General features: G+C 30.4%; 1 protein-coding gene across 1 annotated transcript in view; it reads left to right on the top strand.

Moving 5' to 3' along the window:
- Positions 1–1,152: 1,152 nt before the first annotated feature.
- LOC107162532 (calcium-permeable channel component Mid1) overlaps positions 1,153–27,615 on the top strand; it is a 45,955-nt gene continuing 19,492 nt past the window's right edge. The window contains exons 1-2 of the mRNA XM_015509484.2: positions 1,153–1,292; positions 8,051–8,967. Of these exons, the coding sequence (XP_015364970.2) occupies positions 8,134–8,967 (834 nt within the window). The 5' untranslated portion in view covers positions 1,153–1,292; positions 8,051–8,133. The remainder of the gene's footprint in view (positions 1,293–8,050; positions 8,968–27,615) is intronic.

Below are 27,615 nucleotides of genomic sequence, written 5' to 3'. Positions count from 1 at the left end.
GCGCGCGTCATATCGATCGGCCGGCGGCGAAAGATGGCCACCGCTGCGGCGCCCTCTCGCGCCGCTCCGCTCTTTATATACTTTGGACCTCGTTACGCGGTGCAGTATAGAGTAGTCTCGCGGACAGTCGCGCCCCCACCGATTTTTGCAAGTGTTTCTAACCGCGGCCGCGTGTTTTGCGTCTTTGTGTGTGTGTGTGCGCGCGCGCACGGTTGTGTTTTTGCATGCTCGGCAGCGATTTCGGTTCGCTCAACGAACAATTATCACGGCCGGAGGAGGCGTATAATAAAATCTAGCGACGTATTATATAAATATTAATAGCAAGAGTAACGAGTAGCAACGACAACGATAACAACAACAACAACAACCACAAGTAACGTGATAAGGTCCGCGTGGGGGGAGCGGTCCTAAAAGTCCGCTCGTATCGTTTGATTTACAATTTCTCGTCGTTTTCCTCTCCTTTAAATCCTTCGATTCCAGGAACATAGAAAAAACGGTCCGAGCGTTACCGCCGGACGCTGGCGCACCGGCCACTGTGGTCATGACCGCGTCAGCGGTGTCGTCGACGTACGCGACGACGGTCGCGCCGTTAATGTCTACTAACGCCACCGCTACTAACGCTACCGCCGCCGCCGCTGCCTCCGCCGGCTTCACTATTACTCGTGCCGCCGTTGCTGCCGCCGCTGCCGCTGTTACCGTCGCTGCGTTCTGTACTACTACCGTTGCTGCTGCCGAATCGACTGCTACCTCATCCGACATTATTATTGCCGACACCACTACGACTACCGATAATATTTTTACTCCTACCATTATTACTAATTCTAATACTACTACTACTATTAATAATAATAATACTTCTGGTGATACTACCAATCATACTGTCGCCACTACCAATACTACTGATACCAAAACCATAATTGCGTTTACCGTTGTTGCAACGACTGTTATTACCACTACGGCGGTGGCGGCGACAACGACTCGGTGGTCAGCCGCGTTACGCCACCATCTACACTGATATTATGGGCCGCCGCGTAGCCCGCACCGTTTTACGGCAACGTCGTCGTCGTGTGCGGCCAGCGGACCGCCGCCGTCGCGGGCCTTATTGTGTTGTTATGGTCGATTGTGCGGGTCACCAGCCCGGCGACGCGACATGATCTCTGGCGTCGACACGACGCTACAACGCATCACCAAAGTCGTCAAATCGTCGTTTCCTCAGGCAGTTGCAGCTGTTGTACAACATTACCATCACCATCGCCACCGCCACCACTACGCGCTACCGACTCATCCGTCAAGTAATGATTACGATATTTTTAAATATTTTTTTGTGAAATATTTTATTTATTTTTTGTTCTACAACAACGATATATACCTATAACTACCTACGAGCGTCTACTCGAAGTGGTATAGAAATGGGAAACTCTTTTTATCTGCCCCCCCCCCCCCCGGGTTCAAAGTATTGTGCCTAAAATTGCTTCTTATTGAACGAATTTTTTTCAACTCAATTTTGCTATTATTATAATTTAACGGTTTTAAAGATGGTGAAAAATGTAAACAAATCAAACATAATATACATTTATGTTAAGTATATTGCAATTTTATATGTTGCCTAATTTTGTAATACGTCATATATGATAATTATATAACACTGATGTGATTATGTAAATCATCGTTGAGTTATTGCAAAACATATTCTCCAACTAATAATTACTTCAATTTGTGCTGTTCGTCCATTGCACACTATTGCTACACGCGAAACCAGAAACGTTTTTTCTACTCTTTCGGTTCTTATCCTTCTGCCGTAAGCTCGTGATAACTGTAGAAAATAGTTTACCCATCGAAAATCGTTTCGAAACGTCGTTATTCGTTAAACTTATTCGTCTCTTTTCACCCCATCGTCCCCGCCGGTCGACCGGGCGTACCCCGACCGTAGTGTTGTTACGTAGTCTACCGGAAACCGCGTTACGGTAATCGTCCGGCCGTCACGCGGTGTTTATCATTAATAAGTGCTTTCACAGTTGGTATACAAAATGTGTTAAATTCGCATAACATTATATACTCAGGTACCTAACGATACGCGAATGATGACTCTGACAATCCGAAGATAATAATATTTTTATTTTACGGTTATCGCGTTCGTCTGCCGCCTCTTCTTCACGCCGTCGTCCCCGCGGCTGCGAATAAAATCGATAAGACAATAAAACGGCCAGAGGAAATCTGCAACCGTGCACGCCATTATCACTCGTAACCGTATTTATATATTATTATTATAAAGTATGTAGGTAGTAGGTACGTACTGTTGTAGTGTAATGCGTCGTTATGATAATAATAAATATTTATTTTTTATATACCTACCACTGCTTTATACCAGCTTTACGCCGTAACCATAATATATTGTCGTTGACGTTACGAGCGCTTATTTTTTGTTGACAATTTTTTACACGCGATCCGCAACAGTTTAATTTATAGTCATCTGTGCGTGTAAGTACCCATGTCAAGTCCCAACGATATTATAATATGACGTAAAGGAAAACGTACAGTGAAGAAATTCGGACGCGTATTGTTACGTACGATGTTCAAAATAATATTTTGATCTTATATCGTGGGAGGAAATAATAATATAATATCGCTGACAATGTTAATTTCAAAATATGAGATGGATGTTCACGACGTGCGTAACGAGCGAGAGTATGCTCGTCGAATATAATAAATTATTATACTATTTTTCTATCTATGTATTATAAGTACATATTATTATTATGTTTAGACAACAATAATAATATAATACGCACACTTCCTCGACGAACCTCTGGGTACTGTTCAGAAATTGTTTTCAGTAATTCTCTCGGAAACGCTACGACTCTCGCGATCCTCCGCCGGCTCTTTCACCTACCCACCATCCATCCGTCTCACCCACCTAACACCGAAGTAATCCGTAATGCGATATTGGAGGGTACCACGTATAAAGACGGCGGGTTACACTTGCCGATGAAAACGAACCACCCGTCGAATAGTTAAACACGATAATAATGTTATTACTGTTATTACAATATTATGTATGTGAGTGTGCGGGTGTAGTGTATACCTTTGCTGGATGACGTGGCACTGACTATCATTATTGTATTATAGAGACTTTACAAATATGTACACTTGGCCGACTACCTCCTACATACAGTGAATATTTTTGTATAAATTGTCTTGGCCTTGACATCCTCCACCCCCAGTTTGGTTTGAACGTTGAACGTTCAAACATAATAGCAGCACACGGCACGATAATATAATATTACCTATTGGAAAATATTTTATGATTAGTTAACGCGTTCGTTTATTAAATTATTATTTTATGTGATACGTATACGTATAACACAGGACTATGTAATACGATACGTTGGTATTATACGTATATTTTCGCGGAAATTGGTGTCGGACTACCAACGGCTTTATAAGCGATATTATTATTACTTCCAGTCGTTACAAATATATACTTACTATAATATACACGTACAATATAGTCGCATTATTATATTTTACGAAAATATACTAACATGATACGTGGGTGTATAATATAGGTACCTATTAAAATAAACATAATATTATTATTGTGCTATTTTTTCAGAATATTACATGACGTGTTTCGTGTAATAATATTCTATTGAACGCTGCGATGCGTGTCAATATATTTTGTATTAAATACACTAGACGTTTAATGACTAGTAAACATTATTATTAGTATTATTATCTGTAGTGAAATGCATATATAGTCTTATGTGTTATCCATTTTGTGTATGATACAGAGCGGTGACACAGAAAAAAAAATTAATCAAACTGACAGTTACAAAAGTATGACGTGTTAATACCGTTTCAAGCACTATACGAATCGATAAGCTGGCGACACCGTTTATTTTTCAATTTTTCAATTTGATAATACTGCATATTTTTTTTTATGACAATAGCACGAGATTGCAATATGCATACATTTAAAAATCATTTTTTCTTACTTAAATTATTATAGTATTTTTGGATTATTTTAAAATAATTAACGCATAAAGTATTAAAGTAACTCTTTTTTTAAAAAGGATTATCAAAGGATTATCAGTGGATCATTTTTTTTTTAATAATAATTATTTTTTCTTATTGTTCCCGCCTACAAATGTAAAATTTAAAGCCAATAATTTCTATAGTCACAAAGAGGATTGCGATTGCTTATCAAAAACAAACTTTCAACGCACAAATAGTCACTTTTTCTCAAGGACCTACACGATATGCACTTTCATACTTATTTTGATAGCTACCATTTCTGTAGGTATATTTTCCAGTATTTCCCACCTCTCATGAATTCTTATAAATTGTAATCGTTTGATAACATGTTTACATATTAGCTGGAAATCGCATATATTAAAGTATTTCAATTAAAACAAAAACAAATAAAACAACTGTGAGCTATAACTACCTTATTTTAATATTCAACATGTTATAATACCTATCTAACTAGTTACAGGTTTGTGAAAATGTGAAACCGTTATGAATGATATGGAATTTTAATTTTTTTTAGTTGTCGTACATATATTGTTTTAACTTTTGATTTTTTACAAATTCGAATAATTGGTATTATAATCAATTTTTCTATGACTGGATAGAATACTACACATTTTTGACGCTGAACCATTTGAAAAATGGCTTTTAAAGATCCGGAAGCAATCAATCCGAGATTGCAATCGGAGACTGAACTTGTCGACCACTATTTTTTGATCCTTGAATGGGATAAAGATCCTGAAAGGTATAAGCTGACGGTTGATTCAGGTTTTGCGCACGTCGCCAAATGCGTATTAAACGGGTCGTGTTTAGACATGTCATTCGGTGATCCTTTGTTTTAAATTCGAATAAGGATTTCGGTTTTACGGGGAAAGGTTTTAGAAGCGTTTTTGTCAAGTACCTCATAAGTTATACTGAAAAAACAAAATGTTTGCTTGTGATAATACTAAATATGACCCTAGTATACCTGATCCATGTGTATAAAAATACTCACTTAGGTATATCAAACATTGATATATTCAAAATAAGATGTTTATGCAGATTAAATTTATTTTTGAAACCTTTTACTTACAAATATACAATTTAAAGGTTTAAGAATATTATTGGTAGATACGCGTGTTTTATCGGTTGTAGACATTATAGTAATCGTTTATCAATTAATATGTTCAATCCTGGAACATTCTATTATATATACAATCAATATTGTAACATGATTAGGTAGGCAAGCGGTTTTAGAAAAATTAAATTTGGTAACCGTTTTAACAGTGAACGTATTGTAATTATAGTTGAAACGTTACATATGTTTAAATGTTTTTATTATTTTTGAAAATCATTTGAGGTTGTTTTTTTTTACATCAAAAAAGTATTGTTATTAAAAATAAATTGTATTAAGCTTTAAACGGTTATAAATGAGGATTCGATATTCCGTTTTATGACACTATAGACAAAAAACTCGTATGCACGTAATCTTATGAAAAATGCAAATCCTTTAACGAGCCAACGGCTTCTTTCTTGTTATAGTAAAGAGTGCTGGTCATAAGCCTGATAAATTTTAAGTCTGATAATTCATAAAAAGAAAGGACGAAGAAACTTTTTTGTATTTTTTATTTTGAACCTGCAATATGCATTTATGGCAGATATGAAAATAGGTCAGATCATGTGATCTTTTCTTTATTTAAGTTTCTTAGAATGATGTGTGTGGCATTTTATCAATTTTTTCGTATGGTTATTTCAGTAAGAAATAATTTCTCACTTATTTCAATTATTTAACATTTAATATGTGTTAAGGACACAACAATGAAATTCGTCATTCAAATTATTATTTTCTGAAGGTTTCGATATTATTTTCAACCTAACCTTTCTATAATGATATTCTTTCCATTTTTGTGACAATTTTAGTGAATGGTTTTTATAAAAGTTGACGTTTTTATGTATTCACTAGTAAAAAATCTACATATATTATCAAACTCAAATCTCACAAACGAGCAGTCATAATGAGCCATGATTGAAATAAGTATGAATTGCTCAAGTAAACCAAGATTTACTTTAACTAGTTTTTTTTTTCATTCTAATTAGATACCTAACACATAAATTTATTATTGCGTACAATCGATTAGTGTTCTCTTGCTTATATTTATTTCATATTAGTAATTTAAGTCATTATTTTTAATTGTTTTTAGTGTAGGTACCTCATAGCACACGGTGTTTCAAGATACTGTACACGTCTATATTATAATTTTGGGCTGGTTAAGATATCGCTTGTAAAACATTCAAGTATCTCGTATATGTTTGATATTGTTACTGAAACAGTCGTGGCTTAGGAAATTATCCGAAGGTAAAAACAAAATTTCGTTAGAATAAAAGGTTGGGAACACATAAACACATTTCGCTAAACAGCTATCGACCACTGAATTCACACGATTACCATTTTTATACATTCCTATACAAGACGCGTATGTTCGCTCAATGGTGGATTAAGGAAAAAGGAAAAAGTCCGTACACATTATAAAAAGAGACCAATAAAATAATTACTTAGATGTAGAGACAATATTTCTATTTTTTTAATAAATTATTTAAGTTAAATTACCTCAATTATAATCAAATAACAAGTAACTACGAATTAATTACGCACCTGTCTATACATTTCAACATAAAAATTGTGAGTATAAATAGCTTAAATAAAATTCATAATGTTCAATTACTTAAATTTTAGAAAACAATATACACGAAGATTATTAATATCATACACAATTGTAGACGATATATTTTATCCCACTTTTGACAGAGTTAAAAAAATAAATTGCGAGGGGCAGAGTTTGTGAATATCTACATATTTGCTCCATTGAATACGCTACTGATCGAATTCCGTTATGATGTAGTTCAATTATTAAATATTATTATTTTTATAATACTTTATAATGACACATCAATACCAATCAAGCTCTTGTCCTACATTTTCAATTTATGCAATGCATCGTAGTCCATAATATATATGGTTCTAATAATCCCATTGATTGTATCTCCCGATGTAGTACGCTAAATCATTTTTATTTATTTGATACAAAAGACTTGTATAGCTATAACATACCTCTTGAGTAAATTTTTTCAAACTCATTCATTACTGATATTTTTAATTATAATTTATACGTGTTGATACGTATATTTTATTTCAATATAATATTATTTTTACTAGCCTGCAATATTTATCATTATAAATAGACTATTGTTTTTATTCACTGTGGCATATTATAGTATAATACTATAGTATATACCTGTAGGCTACAAGGATGGATGAGTAAACTAAAATAATTAACTCAAGTTAAATTAACGTAAAATCGTTAAGTTGGGATTTAATAGTTAAAACCTATACATTTAACTCGATAAGTTTAAAGTTAAAATTAAAAAAAAAATATCAAATTAACTAGATTTAAAATAAGTGAATCTATTTTTAAAATTAGTACCTATTTAGATCACAAAAAGATTATCTTGTGCTTGTGGGTTCAGGGTTATGGGGTTGTCTATGTTATATACTCACCATTTTTTTCAAGACATAACAACAATTATATCGTATAATTAGTTAATATATTTATACAATAATTAGATTATATTAATTATTTACAATAGAGTAAACTGTAATTTAATAATTTTAACTTGATAGATTATTTTTAAAAACATCGAAAATCCTAAATTATTTCAACCGTCACTTTTATTAGTAGTTAAATTGTCAGGCTAAAAATTTAAAAAACAAATAATTTTCTAGTTTAATTAAACCTTTTAACTCGTTAATATTTAACTACCTATTTTTGGTCATGTATTTTATGTCATTAATTTTTCACATTTTAATGTATCTTATTTATATTATGTATTATAATTTTATAAACGTTGTAAAAATTAATAATATTAATAATGTGTTCCGTACTTGGGCCCTCCTCGCGAGTCGCGATCAATGGGCGAATATCGTAACAATAATATTTTTTTTTTAACATTTCGCAATATTGAAACGTTTCTTCGTATGTTTCAGGTACAAGGAGGAAAAATGCAGATTCCGCGGCGAAACGGCCGGATCGGTTGTGATAGAGTGGTGGCGCCGGTTCGGGCGGTACAATGCGCGCTGCCAGCACCGGCGGCGGTCTCATCCGTCTCGTCGTCATTTGGCCGATGGTGCTCGCAGCGCTGGTCATGACCGCAACCGGCGCCTCGCCAACGTCCACCGCGGCGTACGCCGCTACGGCCACCGTCACGGCCGCCACGGCCACGGTCACCGTGGTCGCTGCTATGCACCGGACCGGGCCGCAGTCCTCGTCCCCGTCCCCGTCGTCGTCAAAGCCACCACCGTCGTCGTTGCCGCCGCCGGCCGCGGACAACGCGACGGCCGGCACCGCGGCCTGCGAATTGGTGCGCGTGTCGCTCCGGGAGCCGGCGTGCACCGGACAGATAAGCGAGGGCCCGGGCCCGCCGCGGTGTCCCGCGGCCATCCCGTGCGCCCAACGTCCCGATAACGATAACGATAATAATAATTATAATAATAATGATAAAAAATATAATAATGTTAATTACGATTACAATAATAATAACGATAACGATAGTAATAATATTAATAGTTATAATAACGATAATAATAATAATAATAGTAGTAGTAATCATCAGTGCCTTGAATACGCCCGTCGGCAGCTCATACCGGCCATGTGCCCGGACGACCCGGCCGCATACCGCCGGCCCGGCCGACTGTCTCGGTACCGGCTCCGGCATTGCTGCCACCACACCGTCGAGTCGGTAGTACAGCAGCCGTACGTGGACAAGGATTCGTGTGTCGACCAGGTGAACAAGGCGCTTGACATGGACGATATCGCGGCTGCCATGTCATGCCAGTTCAACGAGGTGTTGGCCAGGTACGACTGCAAACAGAAGTACTCCGCCAAGTCGTGCGATTCGTGCAAGGTAAGTCGTTCGGATGTTGTAAAGTTGAGTGTATGTGTGTGTAATTGAATAAATATAAATTTTGAATATGAAGAGCACGGGTGGGTAATTTTTATTAAAAAAAAAAAAAGAAAAAGATACTTACCCAAAACACACGCATATTATAATATATTTTCAAGCATTCCAATATTCTTTATTATTTGATCGTAAAAATTACACCCAATACTTGAAAAAAGGTAGGTTGGTTACCTTATATCTATGGTATCGGTTTAATGGTTTCCCAACGGCCGTAACTACTTATAAACTTCTAATTAGGTACTTCATATTTTACAAAAAAATATTATTTATGTTTACAAATTGCTTCATTGATATTTTGAAATTTTTTTTAATATCGAGATTTTTTAGAATTGAGTGAAAAATATAAAACAAAATGTTGCATGCTACCAGATATTTCTACCTTAAGAAGACAGTATATGAAACATTAATATGTTTTTGTTAATAAGTAATCGTTACAGCAAAAATATTAAGAAAAATCGGTTATTTTATCGTGAATACAGCGCAAAACAAATTTATGTCAAAAAATTTAGCATGCTACATTTTGTTAGCAATTTAATGAATAAAGACTTATTATAGATTGGTTTTTAATATAATATATATATTTTTATTGATTTGTGTTTCTATGGTGATAAACAAAGCGTTACGCAAAAAAATCTGTTAGGAAAAAAGTTTTATCCAGGCTAACAATATACCTACATCTATATTGAAACTTTTGGGAGACGGGTAAATTTCACAGATGCCTTTTGCTTTTTTATTCACAAACAATAATTATTAAGATATTGAAATGTAATATCTAAATTATAAGCTGTTTATTATTTTTCACACAAAAAATAAATAACACAAGGAAATAATAAATTCAAAAGGCGTTGCTTAAATGATATACAGTGTTAAAATTTTTTTTGACTACAAAATAATATGTATTTTAAATTTGAAAATTAAAATGCTTCTTAAATTTCTAATTTCTAACAAGACTGTACCTGTAACAAAATGCCATTTTTTATTTATGTATGGATTTTAAATTCTGATATTATGTGAAAGCAGCATCTATTTTGAACATTTAGAAAACAAATTGACTAACTAATTAGATCGATTTTAGGGACACATATATAGATTAATTTAATAATAGCCATACATTTATGGTAAATTTCTAATACTTATAATAATTATGAGAAGGAACTGAAATTGTAATGTTTCTAGCATTAGTGGTTTATAACATCATCATATTACTTGAACAAGGATGATATCATAGACCTATTATAGGTCTATGGATGATATATATATATATTATATTATTTCAGGATTTTTAATTATCAATACTTGTGAGTTATTGCCCTGAATTTTTGTTGTTTACTTAGCTTATAGTTTTAAGTATATTCCTAATATACATATATATATATATATTATATATATATATATATAGCTGATAAGTAGTACTTAAACACTTAATCACATTACATAAGTATTATGAGTGATTAAATATAACTGTTTGTTTTATTAATTATTTATTTCGTAAAGAGACGGATACACTTAAGTGTAATTACGCCACAATCGTTGCCCAACATCCCCGACAACATAGATTGCCAAAAACTAGATTATTTTATCAAGTTTTTTTTTCTGATTTTCAAAATCTACCTATATCATAATATTAAAACAGTATGCATGTTTAATAAATTCTAAGCCATCCCATTGAGAAGAGAACACGAAACGTATTTCTTCTGTACCACAAAAACTAGAAAATTATCTGGATAAGTCTGCAACGACCTTTTTTTTTATTTATCTTATACCGACGGAAAATAGCGTGGTTACTCGTAAGTGGTACTTACCGTAAAAAATATGGTCGGCGCACTACTCAGCTGTGATCACCATCGTATAGACGTACCGTGCTAGTTAGTATCCCGTAGGATTTTAACGATAAATATATTATTATTTTTTTTTTGTTATGTTCTATAAACCCGCGTTGTTCCAGTCACCAGAAACAGCGGTTTATTTGTTTATGATTTACTCGCAATGAGTGGGTAACCACGATATTTACTTTTGGTTATCAAGTCTTAAGCGACAGTCGTGACGATCATCTATTAATTTTTTTCGGCATCCGTCTCGTGACCATTCGTTAACTCAACGTCTGTTTAAAAATATGATTTTTGATGAAAACGTTTTCTCATCACTGTGCTGTTGGCGAGTAGGTATGTTCTTCTATATTCTGTTGAAACCTAAGAAACTTAGTCGGCAGTGACCAGTTTTCTCCGGGCCACAGCCTGTGAAATCTAATTCAAAAAATGAATTACGATTAACGATTTATAGTCAACCAAATTTTTTTAACGTCCGAGAATACGTTTAATATAATGATTTTAAGTGCGAAAGAAATTTGGTTAAGCGAGTCTTGACTGCACTTCCAAAATATCACCTCTGGGCCGCAGAAACTAGTAGCTTGTTTATGGGGGATAACGCAATGGGCGTCGTCTCGTAATGGTTTGGACGTATAAATACATTAGTTTCTTATAGTATTCATAGGTTTGTGTATAGAAACAGTCTTTAATACGCCTCTACAGCGTTTACTTAGAATTGGTTGTATTTACATAATATGTATTAAGACATGAGTAGCTATATTATATTATATATTTGGGAAATCTGAGAAAAACTTTGATAAAATATTGGCACAACATACGATAGTATTCATTTTTTTAGCAATATCATCATTTTGTCTTATTTTTGTTAAAATATAATATAGATCACTTAAATTAGATAATATGCAGCTTATCATATTATTAAAACCACATCGGAAAAATGTATGTGAATTAGTGTAAATTTGCGACCCGAAGACAAGACCACGAAGTTTTAGTTAAATAGTATGTTATGTTATAACATTGCTTATTAGTAGAATAAAATATTAGTAGAATACACTTTGATAGAAAAACATTTATCAGACATATTAAAATATGTCCGGCGTTTATGTCTTAATAAACACTAACAATGTGTGCAATAATACTTGATGATCTAAACAAATAATAAAAACTAAAAATATAGCTAATTAAATCTCCTACATAAGTATTATAAATTAACATTTTTATAAAAACTATTATTTTTCTGTTTTAAATATTATTTTTGAACTAGATAAGCAAACATGCTTTGTCCATTTATATTATGTAAGACATGTAAGTGGTGGTGTATGCACCCGATCAAGATCTGAATTTTACACTCCACTTGACCCTTGCAGTTGATGGAACGAGATTCTATCTCAACACTCAGTGGTTAGTGCAATGAAACGTCTTACCAAAAAATATATTGATTTCGTGCATTTGTATATTTTATAATACTAAGTATAACCACGCAACCCGGTGAACATGACAATTGTTCGCCATTTTAAACTTACTTACATTAGTTCACTATCTAAAGGGAATTAAAACGATTTTAAATTTAAAAAAAAATAAAAAATAGGTTTGTTTTACTTAATACATGCTACCATTTATGTATAGAACTCTTATGATTGCTATTGATCCATATAATATTTTCATGGTCGATATGCTGGATTTGTTAAATCCTACTCAAGAAACCACAAACATTATTATTTACTTATTTATTTTAATTATTTAAAATGTTTATAATATTAATGTATAAAAACACATCTGATATTTAATATTCTCATACAGATAACACTTTTTAAAAGACGACGATCAAGATTTTTATTTTCGTTCTAACCTCGAAATTGCTACATTTCGTTCGTTAATGGCCAGGCCCTGTATCTGGGGAAACATTTTGGTTGAAGACGCTCTATCGATTGCGTACGAGAGCATATTTGGACCTTCGCCAACGAATCTGGTCCGAAAAAATTCGATAGCCCCAAATTATTTCCCCAAGATGTATGTACATTATTAGTATTGTCATAGTACCTATCGGTTATACCTACATATAGTTTGATGGTCAAGTGGTGACCATGCGAAATGGGAAAAATTTTGAAACTCGGACAGTCGTATATGTCTGGTAAACCATAAACATATCTGGGGAGTGTATATTATTACGTTTTTCCCTCAGATATTATACCACAGGATAAAGCCTCAGTGTGATTTATGTCGTTTTTCTGACGAAATGGCCGTATATTAGAATAATGTATTAGAGGATATGGGTCAACCACTCACCGCAAGGCAAATGTTATAAATGGAAGTATCGATGTGCAGAGCATTGGTCTAAATATTATATATATATATATTATTATAAATGTATATAAAAAGTTTTACAACCATTTTTTTCATCGTAACAAGAGCAACGTTCCGTTTATCGACGGGATAAATAATAAAAAACTCGAAATTGATTGACGATTATAATATATTATACAATAAAGTATATATACAAGTTAGATGATTTTTTTATCCTGGAACTACTGGCAATATATTAGAAAATATAAAACATTTTTAAGTTTTAATAACAACTGTAAATTAATCGTAGATAATTTAAAATAGTATGTTGTTAACGTTTAAAAAAGAAAATGCACAAATATTCCTTGTAATGTTCTTAACTTTTAAGATGGCGTGTTTTGCAGTAGAAAAGAAAAAGTTGCCGTTATGATATTTACGTGCATGTAACGTATACTTTATTTACGTATACTTAGAAATGTACACTTGTAATACAAGCGTGATAAAATATCTGAAGACAAATTAATTATAAAACTTTCACCCATTTACTGCGGGGTCTGGGTCGATAAAATTTTAGTTTAATTCCAAAACTATGATAGGTTTTTTTATCTTTTAAATAAGTTTTAATGGATTTTTCGAGCCATTTAACCAATATGATAGACAGGCTTTGGATATGACTATAATAACTGTTTAGTATTTAAAAAAATATATGCATTTAATTGTTTGTTCCTTTTTGTTTTTGCATTCTACAAAAAGCTGAAAAGTTTGGCCGATACAAAGACGTGGTATGAAATAATAAAGAGCTCTTGATAAGAACTTTTTCAGGTGATAATATAACTTCTTCGAATTTATTTAATGACCTAAACGAAAAAGTTGGGTTATTGATTTTTACTTTATTCATTTTAATCATATTTGGTATAGATTATTCCACCCACTTATTTGCGCAATTTATTTCTTGAATTAAACTCTGAAAAATGTATTATTAACTGATGAAAACCGTTTCAAACTATGTGAAAACTATTTTGCTGTTATATAATTAAATAATATGACTTTTTAACATTGTACAATGGATATGTGCGAGAAAAATATATTATACGATTACTATTAGCTTAATAATCAGAGAATGTCAACTGATTGACATTCGTATTTCATAATAATATTGTAAAAATCGTATGAACATTTTCTATATCAATACTTTCACATAGTTATTATCTGTATAATATGCTTATGATTTGTGTATTATGGCACTTTTGTTTTATTGGATTGAATAATTGTATCGATTATAAGAATAATTGTTTCGTTTTTACTTTTTAATTTTATTCTATTTATGTCATCCATGATATATTTTAAGAGTCATAAAAAATATTTCATGAAGTATTTTATTTTTTTTTTGATTTTTAATATAATATAAAGATATTTATTATTGTAATATAGAGATGTCACCTTAATTAGTTAAAGACCTTTTGATACAGTTTTTATTTCATTTTTTTATTTAACGTCTCGTGACATTTACTACGAAGGAATGAAAACATAAAAATTAAATAGTAATAAATAGACTTAGTATACTATTTTTATTACCGAAAAACGACATTTATAGTTTAGAAGGGTGAGAAATCACATAAACACCTATTATATATATACACACACACACATACATAGAACGATATACTTTAACATAGAACTGTTGACGAGATGAAGGCTTGAGGCACAGATGTTGGAGTGTAACAAAATCACGTAATTGATTTGAATTGTCTGTGAGGGACCAATGTTAAATGGAAAGCCGTTTATCGACCCTTAGAGGTTTACCGGTGTAAACGAAATAAACCTCAATAAATTCCTTTCTTTTTAGTTTATTAGGAAAAAGTAGGTACATTTAATTATACTGCACGTAGCTACGGAATTTGTTTGATATTAATAAATTTATTTTACCTACTTAATCACTCTAATTTTATAGTTTTCGATTCATTGTTTCTTTATAATAATACAGAAGTTAAAGAAAAATTAATTTTCGATTAGTTTAATCTTTTGACAAAATATTGTTTTTAGTGTTTTACTTGTGTCATCATGGGTTGGGTTTAGTAAAAACAAAAAGTACAAATAATATTCAAAAATAAGAAGTTTCATTAATTGATTAAAAAATATGATAGTTTGAAAACGATCAATTATACTTAAAAACATTTCCACTGACATTTCGATTATTATTTACCGTAAAACACAAGTGGAAATAATTCACATTCTATTTGACCATATCGATTACCTGGCAATGATACAAATTCGTTAAAAAAAATCTAATCAATCTCTTATTATCTTACTACATCACTCAAACTAATCTACATAAACATAGAAAATGACGCGTTTGATAATTGTATTTTGATTCATTAATAATCGATTAATGATTAGAATAATTTTAGATTCTGAGCGGAGCGAGGAATATATTGATTTTACCATTATGTGTGTGTTTGTTTTTGTGTGTCTGTCATCATGTTTTGGGGCAGTATAAGTGCTTCGATTTTCGACTTCAGTATCTCGTTCGATCAGAATGTGAATCTAGTTGGTACTTTAGGGGGGGGGGGGTGTCAAAAGTAAGAAATTCCCAATATTTTTCTTTATAATTAGGATAAACAATCTAAAAATTAAGGAAAAAACGGGAATTTTTACGTACAATCAATTTTCCACAAATTCAATTTGGGTTTTTGATGTAACTTTAAAACAAATTTCCATAGATACATGAAATTTTTGCCGAATGTTTATATAAGTATATTCTATCCACCATGCAAGTTTTAAAATATTTCGACATAAGTTGAAATATTTATAGGCATATACAATTTTCGATCATTATTGGTTTTTTAAAATTAATATCGATAAAAATTTATTTGTTGGGTAGAAAAGCTTGAAAATTTAACACAAGGCTCCTAGCATATTGTTACAATAGCAGTTGAAAAATGAAAGAAATTTTTTTTATAAACATTCAAATTTTGAATTTTGACAACATACGTAAAAATCACGAAAATTTGCAAATTATTTTAAGCTAGAAATTAATAAAAAATTTCTTTTTAAATCTTACATTTGAAAATTTTTAATAACCTATAATATGTCCTAGGCAGATATACCGTCTCCGCTCAAAATCGTTTTTCGTATATATTGATATAAGATCATTGGATTCAAATTTAATTCCATCCATTACAATAACCCACTTGTAACCTACTGTATTACAGCAGAGCGACAACCATGACTTACTCGCTTTTTTTATTTCATCTTAATTTTTTGAGTAATGGGAAGTTCGAGCATTTTGTTTGTTATTCAAGTAACTGTATTAAAAAATGTAAAAAAATGTAAAATGTGAAACGAGCCAGGTTGATTTGAACTAACTTTTTACAGTTTTTGCGAGTAAATCTATTTATTACACTACTCATACATGCATGAAAAAAAAATGATTGATTAAAAATATTTCTCAGTAGATGTATATTTATTTATTGTTTCGTCATTTAAGCATTTGAAAACTGATTGCTTAAAAAGTAATTTGACGTCATTACCTTATTGTATACGATATTTACACGCAACGCAACTACATATTTTATGATTTGTTAAGTAACTTTCTTCTATGTAACACGCAAAATCAGTATAATAATAATAATAATAATTATTATTATTATTAACTTCCGTGGCAAATGGTAATCGTACCGAAAAAGAATTTGATTTACATGACGCGATGACATGTAATGTTGATAATAATATATATTTAAAAGAACACTAAAATGCAAATTTCAGTTTACCACGATGGACACGAAGATGTGGTTGCTATGTAGTTTTGACAAAGTTATTATGAAAATTAAATTCTCCACCGTTACGTTTCCGATCAGCCGGCGCTCTGTATAGGCATTTCAACACCATCACTGTTGTTAACCGCTTTAACCTTAACATTTTTCTTTAATTAATATAAAATATACAAAATAAAAGATTTAGGTAGGTAAAATAATAATAAAAATGATGTATTGCCATGCGTTCTGTTGGACAATGAACATGATTAAGTCTTTATTCATAAGATTGTTATTAAAATATATAAGGTTATAATATAAGTTATAACATTTAAATTAAAAAAAATAAAAATATTATTAGGTAATTATTTAAGTATAAAAGAAATATTTAAGAAACTATTAAATTTCACGATACTTATAAATTATATTATTCTAGTATAGATCATCGAAATATCTAAGAATGGAAATAATAGGGGATCGACAAAAAATAAAAGGCATCCATATAGATTATTATACATATTGATAATATAATTTGTGAACGACTAAGAACTTATAAGAGATTGAAGATATCAAAATTAATAACATTTCTGCTAACAACTTTTAGTGATTGAATAAAGTATCTATAGTTTGTTTAGTTATATAAATAATAAATAATGTGGGTATCTTAAAAAAATATATCAGAAAGGAATTTAGCCTCAATTCCCCACCCTTGATTTTGCGCCTGCAAGCGTGTTTCTTATTTTCATAGTCTTTACTGATAATTCAAGAGTTGTAAACGCTCACATGCAACCAACAAGTTTCTCAATGTAACTATTCTTTAATCGTCGAAAAAAAAATATAAATTGAATGGTTGTAATTGAAATACTGTGTAGTTATCTTTTAAATAAGATTATATTATATTTAAATTAAGCTAACTTTACTACATTGTGCAAATAACTTAAATTCTTATAATATCCCAAAACGACTCAAATACAAGCGGTGCTGTGATTTGCTATAAAGAATTAAAAAGTAGAAAAAATTAGAAATATCACAGTGATCAAGTAACTATATAAGAAGTGCCATCAATGGATATCTTTTTTCATCGAAATAATGTTAACGTGTCATATTTGTTACTTTTATGTTATAACATATATTCTTATTGTATCAACTGATGCAGATTGTACATCAATAATAATAATAATAATAACAATAATTATAATAATAATAAAATTACTTAAATGATAATATCCAAAAAATTGTTTAAAAAATAATAATAATTTACTAATTTTGTTTCAGAGGAAAAAAATCCATCAAATAATACATTTTTAATTTTTTTTTTTCGGAGTTTTCATGAACTACGTCGTTTATATATTATTATTTTATTTTGTAGAATTATTAACACGCAATTTATGTATATTGTACATTGTTTATATACAATGCATCAAAAGTCATAAATTTGTAAAATATGTAAAAGGACTTGGTATATTTGATTATTTAAAGTACAATAGTGTTGATAATAATATTTTTATGTCAGATGCAATATCAATTAAGCCAACTTTTAAACATTCTGTTTGTATATTTTATCATGCTCAGAGACTAACAGCTGCATATATTAATCAGATTTTTACCAAATGTTTGTATATTCTTATAATATGAAGAATTGAAGATATTCGATCATTGGAGATATAATTCGTAAATTTCGATTATATCATGACATATGCGATGTGTTGTGTAAGAAATGAAAAAAGTAATTTTACTTAGGACGAGGTATTTTTTAAATTGAGTTTTCTTCAAGAAGTTTTTTTCTACCTTCTAACTTAAAACTGATTGAAATTGACAATGCGTTTATAACACGATTTCTTTATTCCGTGGGTACTTAACCTAATTTTATTTTATGGTACATTCACGTTAAAATGTCCTTAGATTTAATTTATATTATCTTAGTTTCAAATAGTGATTTATCGTGTAAATATTTCTATCCATTATTTTCGCTACAACATAGAAAGTGGAATACGGGTTTAATGCTGCTTTACTTGATTAATCAAGTTTCAGAAAGTCGCACAATATATAATATCAATTTCATAATTTATTATTAAATATTTTACTCGATTCATATGGAAATCAGAAATGATTTGTTGTGAACTTAATTTAATTTTAAGTTTACTAAATGTTATTATAGAAATAAAGTTCATGCTATTTTAAAGATTTATTACGACGAAAATGGATTAGCGTTGAATGAGATGATCATTTTTAAAATATAGTTCATAAACACCAGAAAAGGTTAGAAATTAGAATGATATAGTGACTGGTTGTATGTATACAACATTATAAAATATTATAATAAATAGTTATAACCTAATAGCAAAAAAAAACTTATATATTTATAAAGAATATTTGGATTCATTTTGTATATTCATGTATTTAAAAATGATATATGCAGTAGATTTTTGTTAGGATCATTTGAAACATAAACAATTTTAATCATTTTTAAATGACGACGGCAGTTGATTTGAGCTACTTATGTTACGAATAGTTTTGAAATTGTTAAAATGTAGAGCTTACCCATGGGGTATTGTTTTCGTTTATCATGATCGTCAATTTTTTTTTGGATATTGTAAGCCTTTTATCGAAAATAAAAACATATGATATGAGTTGATAATGTTGCTTAGTTGTTCATCGCTGGGAAAACATATATTTTTTTTAAAGTGTAGATAATATTATTATTAAGAGTATTTAGATAGCAAAATTTTATGTTACTCGAATTTAAATTCTGGTCACGGCGTTAAGACAAAGACGTCATTAATCATCGATATATTTTTTAGATAATGAAAGATAGGAGATGATCAAGAAAAAATCCATCGTTTTGACGCATGTGAAACCACTACTCCTCTTTTCCTCTTTCAGCGTGTTTCTGTAAATATATATAATATATATTATATATATATATAATTATAGTTCCCACTAGCTGTTGCCACCAGCAGAAGCTATTTCGTCACGTTTTTAGCCCTGATGGAGGCTTTTTGACACCCCCTTAATATCATTAGTTGTGGGTTATATTGAAGGAGAATATTGGTCGGAAATGAAGGTGTCGAGTCGGCGAATTATGTGCGTTATTAAGTCAAAACTCCCGTAGAAATAGCAGCACCCGACGACAGCGTAGGTCTGCCACACCTCCACCGATTGGGCGCGGCATAGCCGCCGTTCACTGGCAACCCTTCTCTATCACTATCGCTGCCACAAATTGATTGATGGACGTCATCGAAGCTGCGTGAGGAGGGTGTGTATAAGTGCGGGAAGGGATGTAGTAGTAGAATGCAGTGTATGGCGATCAGTATTGAATCACTGGTACACTTAGGTTAATTATATTATATTATGTGTGTGTGTGTGTGTGTGTGTGTGTGTGTGTGTGTGTGTGTGTGTGTGTGTGTGTGTGTGTGTGTGTGTGTGCGCGCGCGCGTGTGTGTGTGTGTCAACTCGGCGAAATTAAGAACAGGGTTCGAGTTCATGGCCGGTAAAAGATTGGAAATGTATTATTGCTCATTAACGGAACAATGTGGATGGAAAAAATGAATAAATAATTAGTGACACGCATACATTATATTTTTACCATCCGTATATTATAATATTATAATAATACCACGTCGTACGCACCCAATTTTTCCCCTAAAAGCGTACTGCGTAAGTATATTATTATTATTACCGTTATACTCCATTACTGATACGAATTATACATGAGCATCACGTAAATAATATATATACGCTCTTAATACATATAATTATATGTATGGTATATATTATGTGCGATCATATAGGCCGACGGGAGGTTATACGCATATGCGATAAGAGCATAATACTCGGTTGACCCGGGGAAAATGTGATGTGCAAAATACAGAGGAAAAATCTAGGTCATCGTGCACAGCCATCGGTCTGTCGTGTACGCCAAAATCGTTTCTCGCTGCTGCCGGTCGCCCCCCGAACAAAATGCAGTCACGCAGCACCAACCCTCCTCGCAGCAGCTGGTTAAAAAGTCCACTTGAATAATATTATGTAATATATATTATATATAAATATACATATATAGATATATATATATGCGTAACTTTTACCGCCTCTGTGAGTACAATGAAAAAGATGATTTTTTCCCCCCATATAATAATGTAAAAATGATTTTATACACATTTTTAATATTATATACTGATGAACTACATTTAGATTAGATCCATTTATAGCAGAGTTCCACAATAACTAGGTCAAATAAATAATAAACGATTATAATATATTGATCGTTAATTTCATAATGTAATCAAAGTGTCAGCATCGTATAGGTATAATATATTATACAACTACTTATTTTTTATTAATATTTTATAGTTAAAACGATCATTGACAAAAGTATATAGAACTGATAGGGTTTGGAAAGTATAATTACTCAAATTATCGTAAATGACAATTTAAATGGTTCAAAATCAGTCATAGGTTGAAGCAGTATTAATCAAAACAAATGGCCTAGGGGAAAAATGTATAATTTCATGTATATTTAAACATGCATTTTTGTCCAATTCGTTATAGAATACAAGTTTGTGTGCTATAAATCTATTGAAAATTAGTTATTGATATGAAATCTTGCTAAAAAAAAAACAATAAAATAATAGAAAACATCTATATTTTTTCTCTTTACTTCTCTAGGTACTTAAAATCATCATTATTTATTTTATAATTACGTTTGTAGAATAAATGTTATTGAGATTACTTACATTAATTTTTTGGTCACAGTTATTATTTTTATATACATAAAATATTTATCGTAATAACTCTTTTTAAACTTACTCCTTATAAATACTTAAGCGTTATCTTTGTTTAATTATTGTTATTATTTTTTTTTATTATTAACATTTTTAACATTTAAGTTAGTTTAATATTTCTATTTGTAATATTAATATTTAGTATTATTTTTATTTTTAACTTGGTTTATACTCATTTTCATTATGCTTTATTTAGTTTGTTAATATTTTAAATCTTTTTTTAAGTTTGGTGATTAAATAATTATTTTATACAAAAAAAAAAAAAAGAGAATTCAAATACCTTAGTCGATTGTGAACATAATCAGCACTGATTTTAAAATTTTATTGACTACATATTTGGTAATAGAAAACATGTATTTGCTTTCATATTATAATGTAATATAAATAATTATCGCTTTGCTTTTAATGGAAAAATTAAATAGTTTGATATTGAAAACAAACTTTTTAACAGTATTTCGATATTTTTGGACTAAAAATAAAAACTGATTTAATAGTATAATAAATGAATGGATTTATGGCAGGTATGGTTGTCTATTGTCCACTATAATATTTGAAACGCACACATATTAATGTTGTATAGTAGTGTAATTATAGTTTATTACATTGAATCTCAACTAAAAATTATTCGATGAAAATATTCAACTTCTGTACAGATTTGATATCTCAGAAAAACTACTCTGAAATAAATTTTACAAAACTAACGTATTGGTCAGAAAAATAATATATTTTATATAATGATGCTTTAAGTATAAATAGTTTAATACAATCTTTCACTGTAATGGCAGTAAACGATAATATTATTTTATTTTTTATTTTTATAAGAAATATACAATCTGTACTCTGAGGCACAATAAGAATATGTGCTAATTTACAGTGACAAGAAAACGATAGTTTAAAGTTTATTTCGATATACATTAAAATTTGTTGAGTCGAATCCTAATAAATATAATTACTTACGTAGCATAAAATTTTGTTTAATTAATTATTAAAGGTGTCCAAAAGTACAACACAATTTTTAAGAAAGATATAACAATAAAGTGGTAAGCAAACACCAAAAAAAAAAATTAAATAGATAAATGGCAATTATGTAAAAAAAACAAAACAAAACAAAAATTAAACTAAAGGTAAAAATAATAAAACAGATTGAAATAGTATTAATAAAGCGTTTTAAAAGAAGCTTAAGTGCTGACAAAATAATAATATGATTTTATCATCTCTCTATATCATATATTGTTGCATACTATTATGTTGAAACAATATGCTCTTATCATAGATGTACAATAATATTGTCTAACATGATACACTTTTATTAATTGAGAAAAAAGAATCGTAAGTTATTGAATTGATAAATCCTTCTATCGTGGCATTCAAGAATAATACAAATATCTAACTGCATCTACATTGTTTCTAGTCTGTATTGATTAATTTAGATTAGACAAGGCTCAACCATGATAAAATAAAAAAAATTGGAATCATTTATATGTTTTTCAATTTATTAATATTATAGTAAGCAATTGTTAATTAACTATAGAAAAATACATTCATATAGTCATGGGCCACATTAGGCAACAAATCATAAGATCGCGGATTCTTATAATAGATAAATAATTACTTAAAATATAACTTTTTCGTTAGAATGGAAATATGTATTTAATATTTATTGGATGATACTTTCTTATTTTTTAACATAATATAATATGCTTATATAATATATGAGTGTCTTATATATATTTTCTCATTTGTCCGAACAATTTTTTTTAGCGTAGATCAATAATTTGCAGCTAACATCAAGACTCTCTTATTATAAAACTGATACGATTCTCACGTATGTGGAAAATTTCAAACACTAAAACACATAAACAGCTATGGAGTCAGCGAAACGAATGTTAAAGATTGTTGTTTAGACTTGAACATTTACGAGTAAATACTACGTTTAACGAGTAAGGCGTAGGACAAGGGATATTTAATAAAATATAATAACGATTTCTGAATATTAAATAACAATAATCAATATTATGGTTAAATATTGTTCAGCGTATTACGAACTTCGATTATATAATTAAAATAATTATGTAAGTCTATAAATAATCAATACCCGGAAAGTATCGTGTGTTTATTTTTATTTTTATAATATTAAAATTTAAAACAAAAATAAATAATAATACATTTACAACGAACATTCAACTGTCCGCATTAAAAATAAACGACAACTATAGAATGTGAGTACATAGAATATAGGATATAATAAACAGACAATGAAGAAAATAAAAATGTATTATTAAATATTTAACAATAAACACTGCGAACATTTTTTGTTTGACGTGTTGACTTTTTTTTTGAGTTGGAACTATTTTGAAGTTCAACTATAGAATTTCTGTTCGATTAGGTTTTTTTACAACTTGGTTGGACTTTCGAATTTGAACCAAACTTTAGGTGATCGGTTTGATTTTTCGAACTTTTAGAACAGTTCGACCAACCTCTAGACTTTTGTTGATTACTGTACGTTATCAATATTACTTACGTCTTGTGTTGGTATATTAAATTTACATGATAATATATACTCTGCGTGCTCGTGACAGGGGTGTGTTTTATTCATATAAGTAAAAAATTAAAATTAAATGTTTGAATTTTTCAAAAATAATATGATGAATGAATAATAATAATAATAATAAAATCACAGTCACAGTGCGTATATCAACAAGAAAAGTGACAACACGTATGCCGTTTGGGAAATCCGTTTGCTTGTGGCTCCAAACATTATTTTGTTCGTCCGTTTTGTACAGCTCGAGTAAGCAGCTATTGCCTTTGCGATAAAATTATATGCTACGAGTCGTTAAAGTTTGATAACATATTCTGTAACTACGGCGGCGGCGGTGGTGGTGGTGCGGCATCACGCTCTCGGTTTTCACCAAAATAATATTATTCGATACGAGACGTAAGTTAATGATCTGTCCCGTAATAATATGTTTTATTCACTCCGTATACAGCTCATCAGCTGTTACAGCTGTAATAGTGCATGTTAACGTTTTATAATTCGTTTAACGATCACGTGGCGATAAAATAGACTGGTCTAATAAAATACTACAACGCGCGAGCGGCACGGGGTACACAAACAAACTGCATTTTAAACACGGCCCGAGTCGAGAAATACATAAATAAATCTGCGTTAAATTAAAAATATTAAAACAGACACGGTCTGGGAATCGCAATATGTGGGTAACAGGCAATAATTTTATTTACTGATGCACGTAATACCGTAGGTATTATGTTGAGTTGATTAAACGTAATTGGATAACACCTACGTCTCAGTAATACATTATTATGCGCATATTTGGTTCGATTATTCTACACTGAAAATCATTTAGCGTCACAGTGTTCGATTTCTCTTGGATTTTCTTTTGACCGCACTTGTTTTTAATAATGCGTGTAAAAACCATTTAATACTACAGTTTTAACTTTACGACTCTGTGACGGTAAAGTGCACTATAGTTCAAACAGTTCCTACACAATCGGGCATGGGTTTTTAACGATTTTAAATACAACTTGGCTTGTCGATAAGGACACAGCTAAGTAATTTACCAATCGAAAGGGGGCCCACGGAAACGATCTGTTCCCGTTCCTTTATTTTATTTTTCTAGTGAGACAGATTTTCCAAGTAGAGTCAATTTTCTGTTTTTTAAACACACTGTAAAGAAGATAAAATTATATTACCTATATGATTACAAAAATGCATATAACGGTTAGCGACTTCCGTGGCCAGGCAAAAAGAATTTTATATTTTTCTTTTGCACAATGATACACCTGTTTTTTTTTAACAAATTGAACAGCTTTTTTAATTTTCAACGACTGTTTTTTCTGGTTATTATGGTGCTAGTATTAGTATCACAACACAGATAATTTAAAATTAAATTATGCACTTATGTATTTAGTGTTAAATCGAACTCACCTCAATGTAGTTAGACAACATATGAGGAATAAATTATCGTACAACATATTAATATTATAGTTGTAATTATTTCAAATTTATGATAAAGATTAGGAATTTGGCACGGGTGCTGTATATAAGGTGCGTAGTTAATAATCAATAATTTATCATTAATACATTTTCTCCATTAATAGTAATATTGATTTGAGGAAGGTTTTGATTTGTTTATATTTGTAAAAACTTCATGGCTTGGATAGGAAGTGCACCATCCAGTTTTATACAATCTGTAATCATTTCCACAACATAATCAACACAATATAAAATATAAATACTTGAATTCATATATTATATCATTTATACGTAATAGTTGTTCGTTGTTAAGTGTTTTAAAATGTGTTTTTAGTTTATGTAATAATTAAAATTTATTTTTAATTAAATCATAGTCCCTAATATAATATTTTCATCAATACCTATCGACCATCATAATATGTATACCTTTACATAATACAAATCACAATACATTATAATAGTTGCTGTGTTACAATATAACATCGTGATAAGTTTTGTGTCGATAATTCTCTGACGCGCAAGCTCCTGCAGGAGCTTATTTTCAAGACAAGAAATCCATTAGTTTACACCACAGATATAAATCTATATGTATGTATTAGTGTTGAGGTTAAAAAAATGCAACTTGATTTATTTAATTGCATGTTTCAATGAACTGAAATATGTATATATTGTATATTGACGAGAGGTTTCAGAAAACGAGTTCTCGAGGTTTCATTTACGAGTGTTCGTTTTCATATCATAACAGTTCTACAACTACGATTTAAATATTTAAACATATTGTCGTTCTTGTAAAAAATAATTAAAACGTAATATTCATTAGAACATAATATAAACATCAAAACACTATCATATAACATAATAAATACATAATACATGTCTTAAGTATAATTCTCTCTCAAAAATTCTACTCGGTTGTTCGAGTGGAACAAATCTTAACATTGTTACGTTTATGATGTATAAATTATACACAGAAGTTTTTGTTTCGTTCACATTCTTAAGTAAATCGTGTTTTGTTGAAATAAACTTCAGCACTATAACATGTATATATTATTAGATGGATTAAAAATATCTCACTAAACCGTGGCATACAAAAATAATTATTATATTAACATTTTTTTAAACCAAATGTAGGTATAGTAAAGAAAATTAGAGTTATAAGTTTTTTTTTGCTTTTATACTATTTATATTATACATTTATATAACAACTTGTGCTGACTAACTGATTCATCATTGTCTATCCGATGAAGTTATGAGTATGCATTTGGCCAATAAGTTTGTTTCATAATCTAATAAAGACCCATCAAGAAAGGATTTTCTGTAATTCGAATTTTAAAAAGGTCCTCAAACAAGGTTTTGAGATGGAAATTGTTTTTTTTGTTTGTTTATAAACGTTGACCATCTCGTGTTACAAATTACAATAGTAATAGCAGAAATTAGTATTTTAATAAATTCAAATCGTATATTTTAATTTTTAAGTGAAGTACCCAGGTGCAACTATTCTTATTAATCAAATAAGTGATACAATAAATAATAATAATATTAACTAAGATATTAATAATGGTGATGTAAAATCTAGGGTCGTATGTTTGACTGAATCTAACTTGATAACAGGGTAATGTTGGGTTTCATCACATAACTTTAAATTTCATCAACTCCGTATTTAATGGCAATAATAACGGACCAATATGCAGAACACAGGCAAAACCAACCTTAATATTTGCGAGGTCCAGGGAAATAGCAGGGTGCAGGGTGAGTAAATAATTGCAAAATCTAGCTTAAATTTATATTTTCGACTTTACAAGTGTACTTATAATACATATTTTTTTACTGATTATAAGAATAATGATAAATATTTTGGCTGAAGCAGTAAAAATGGTGTAGTCTTTGAATTACACTAAACAAGTCATAGCAGTTAATATGAATGATATTATTCCTCTTGACTACGATGGACAAAT

The sequence above is a fragment of the Diuraphis noxia genome, unplaced genomic scaffold, assembly GCF_037042655.1.
Source record: "Diuraphis noxia isolate RWA-SAM2 unplaced genomic scaffold, SU_Dnox_SAM2 contig0002, whole genome shotgun sequence".
NCBI classification, from domain to species: domain Eukaryota; kingdom Metazoa; phylum Arthropoda; class Insecta; order Hemiptera; family Aphididae; genus Diuraphis; species Diuraphis noxia.
Note: the sequence above shows the minus strand (reverse complement) of the source record. Positions and strands in the feature narration are given on the sequence as shown.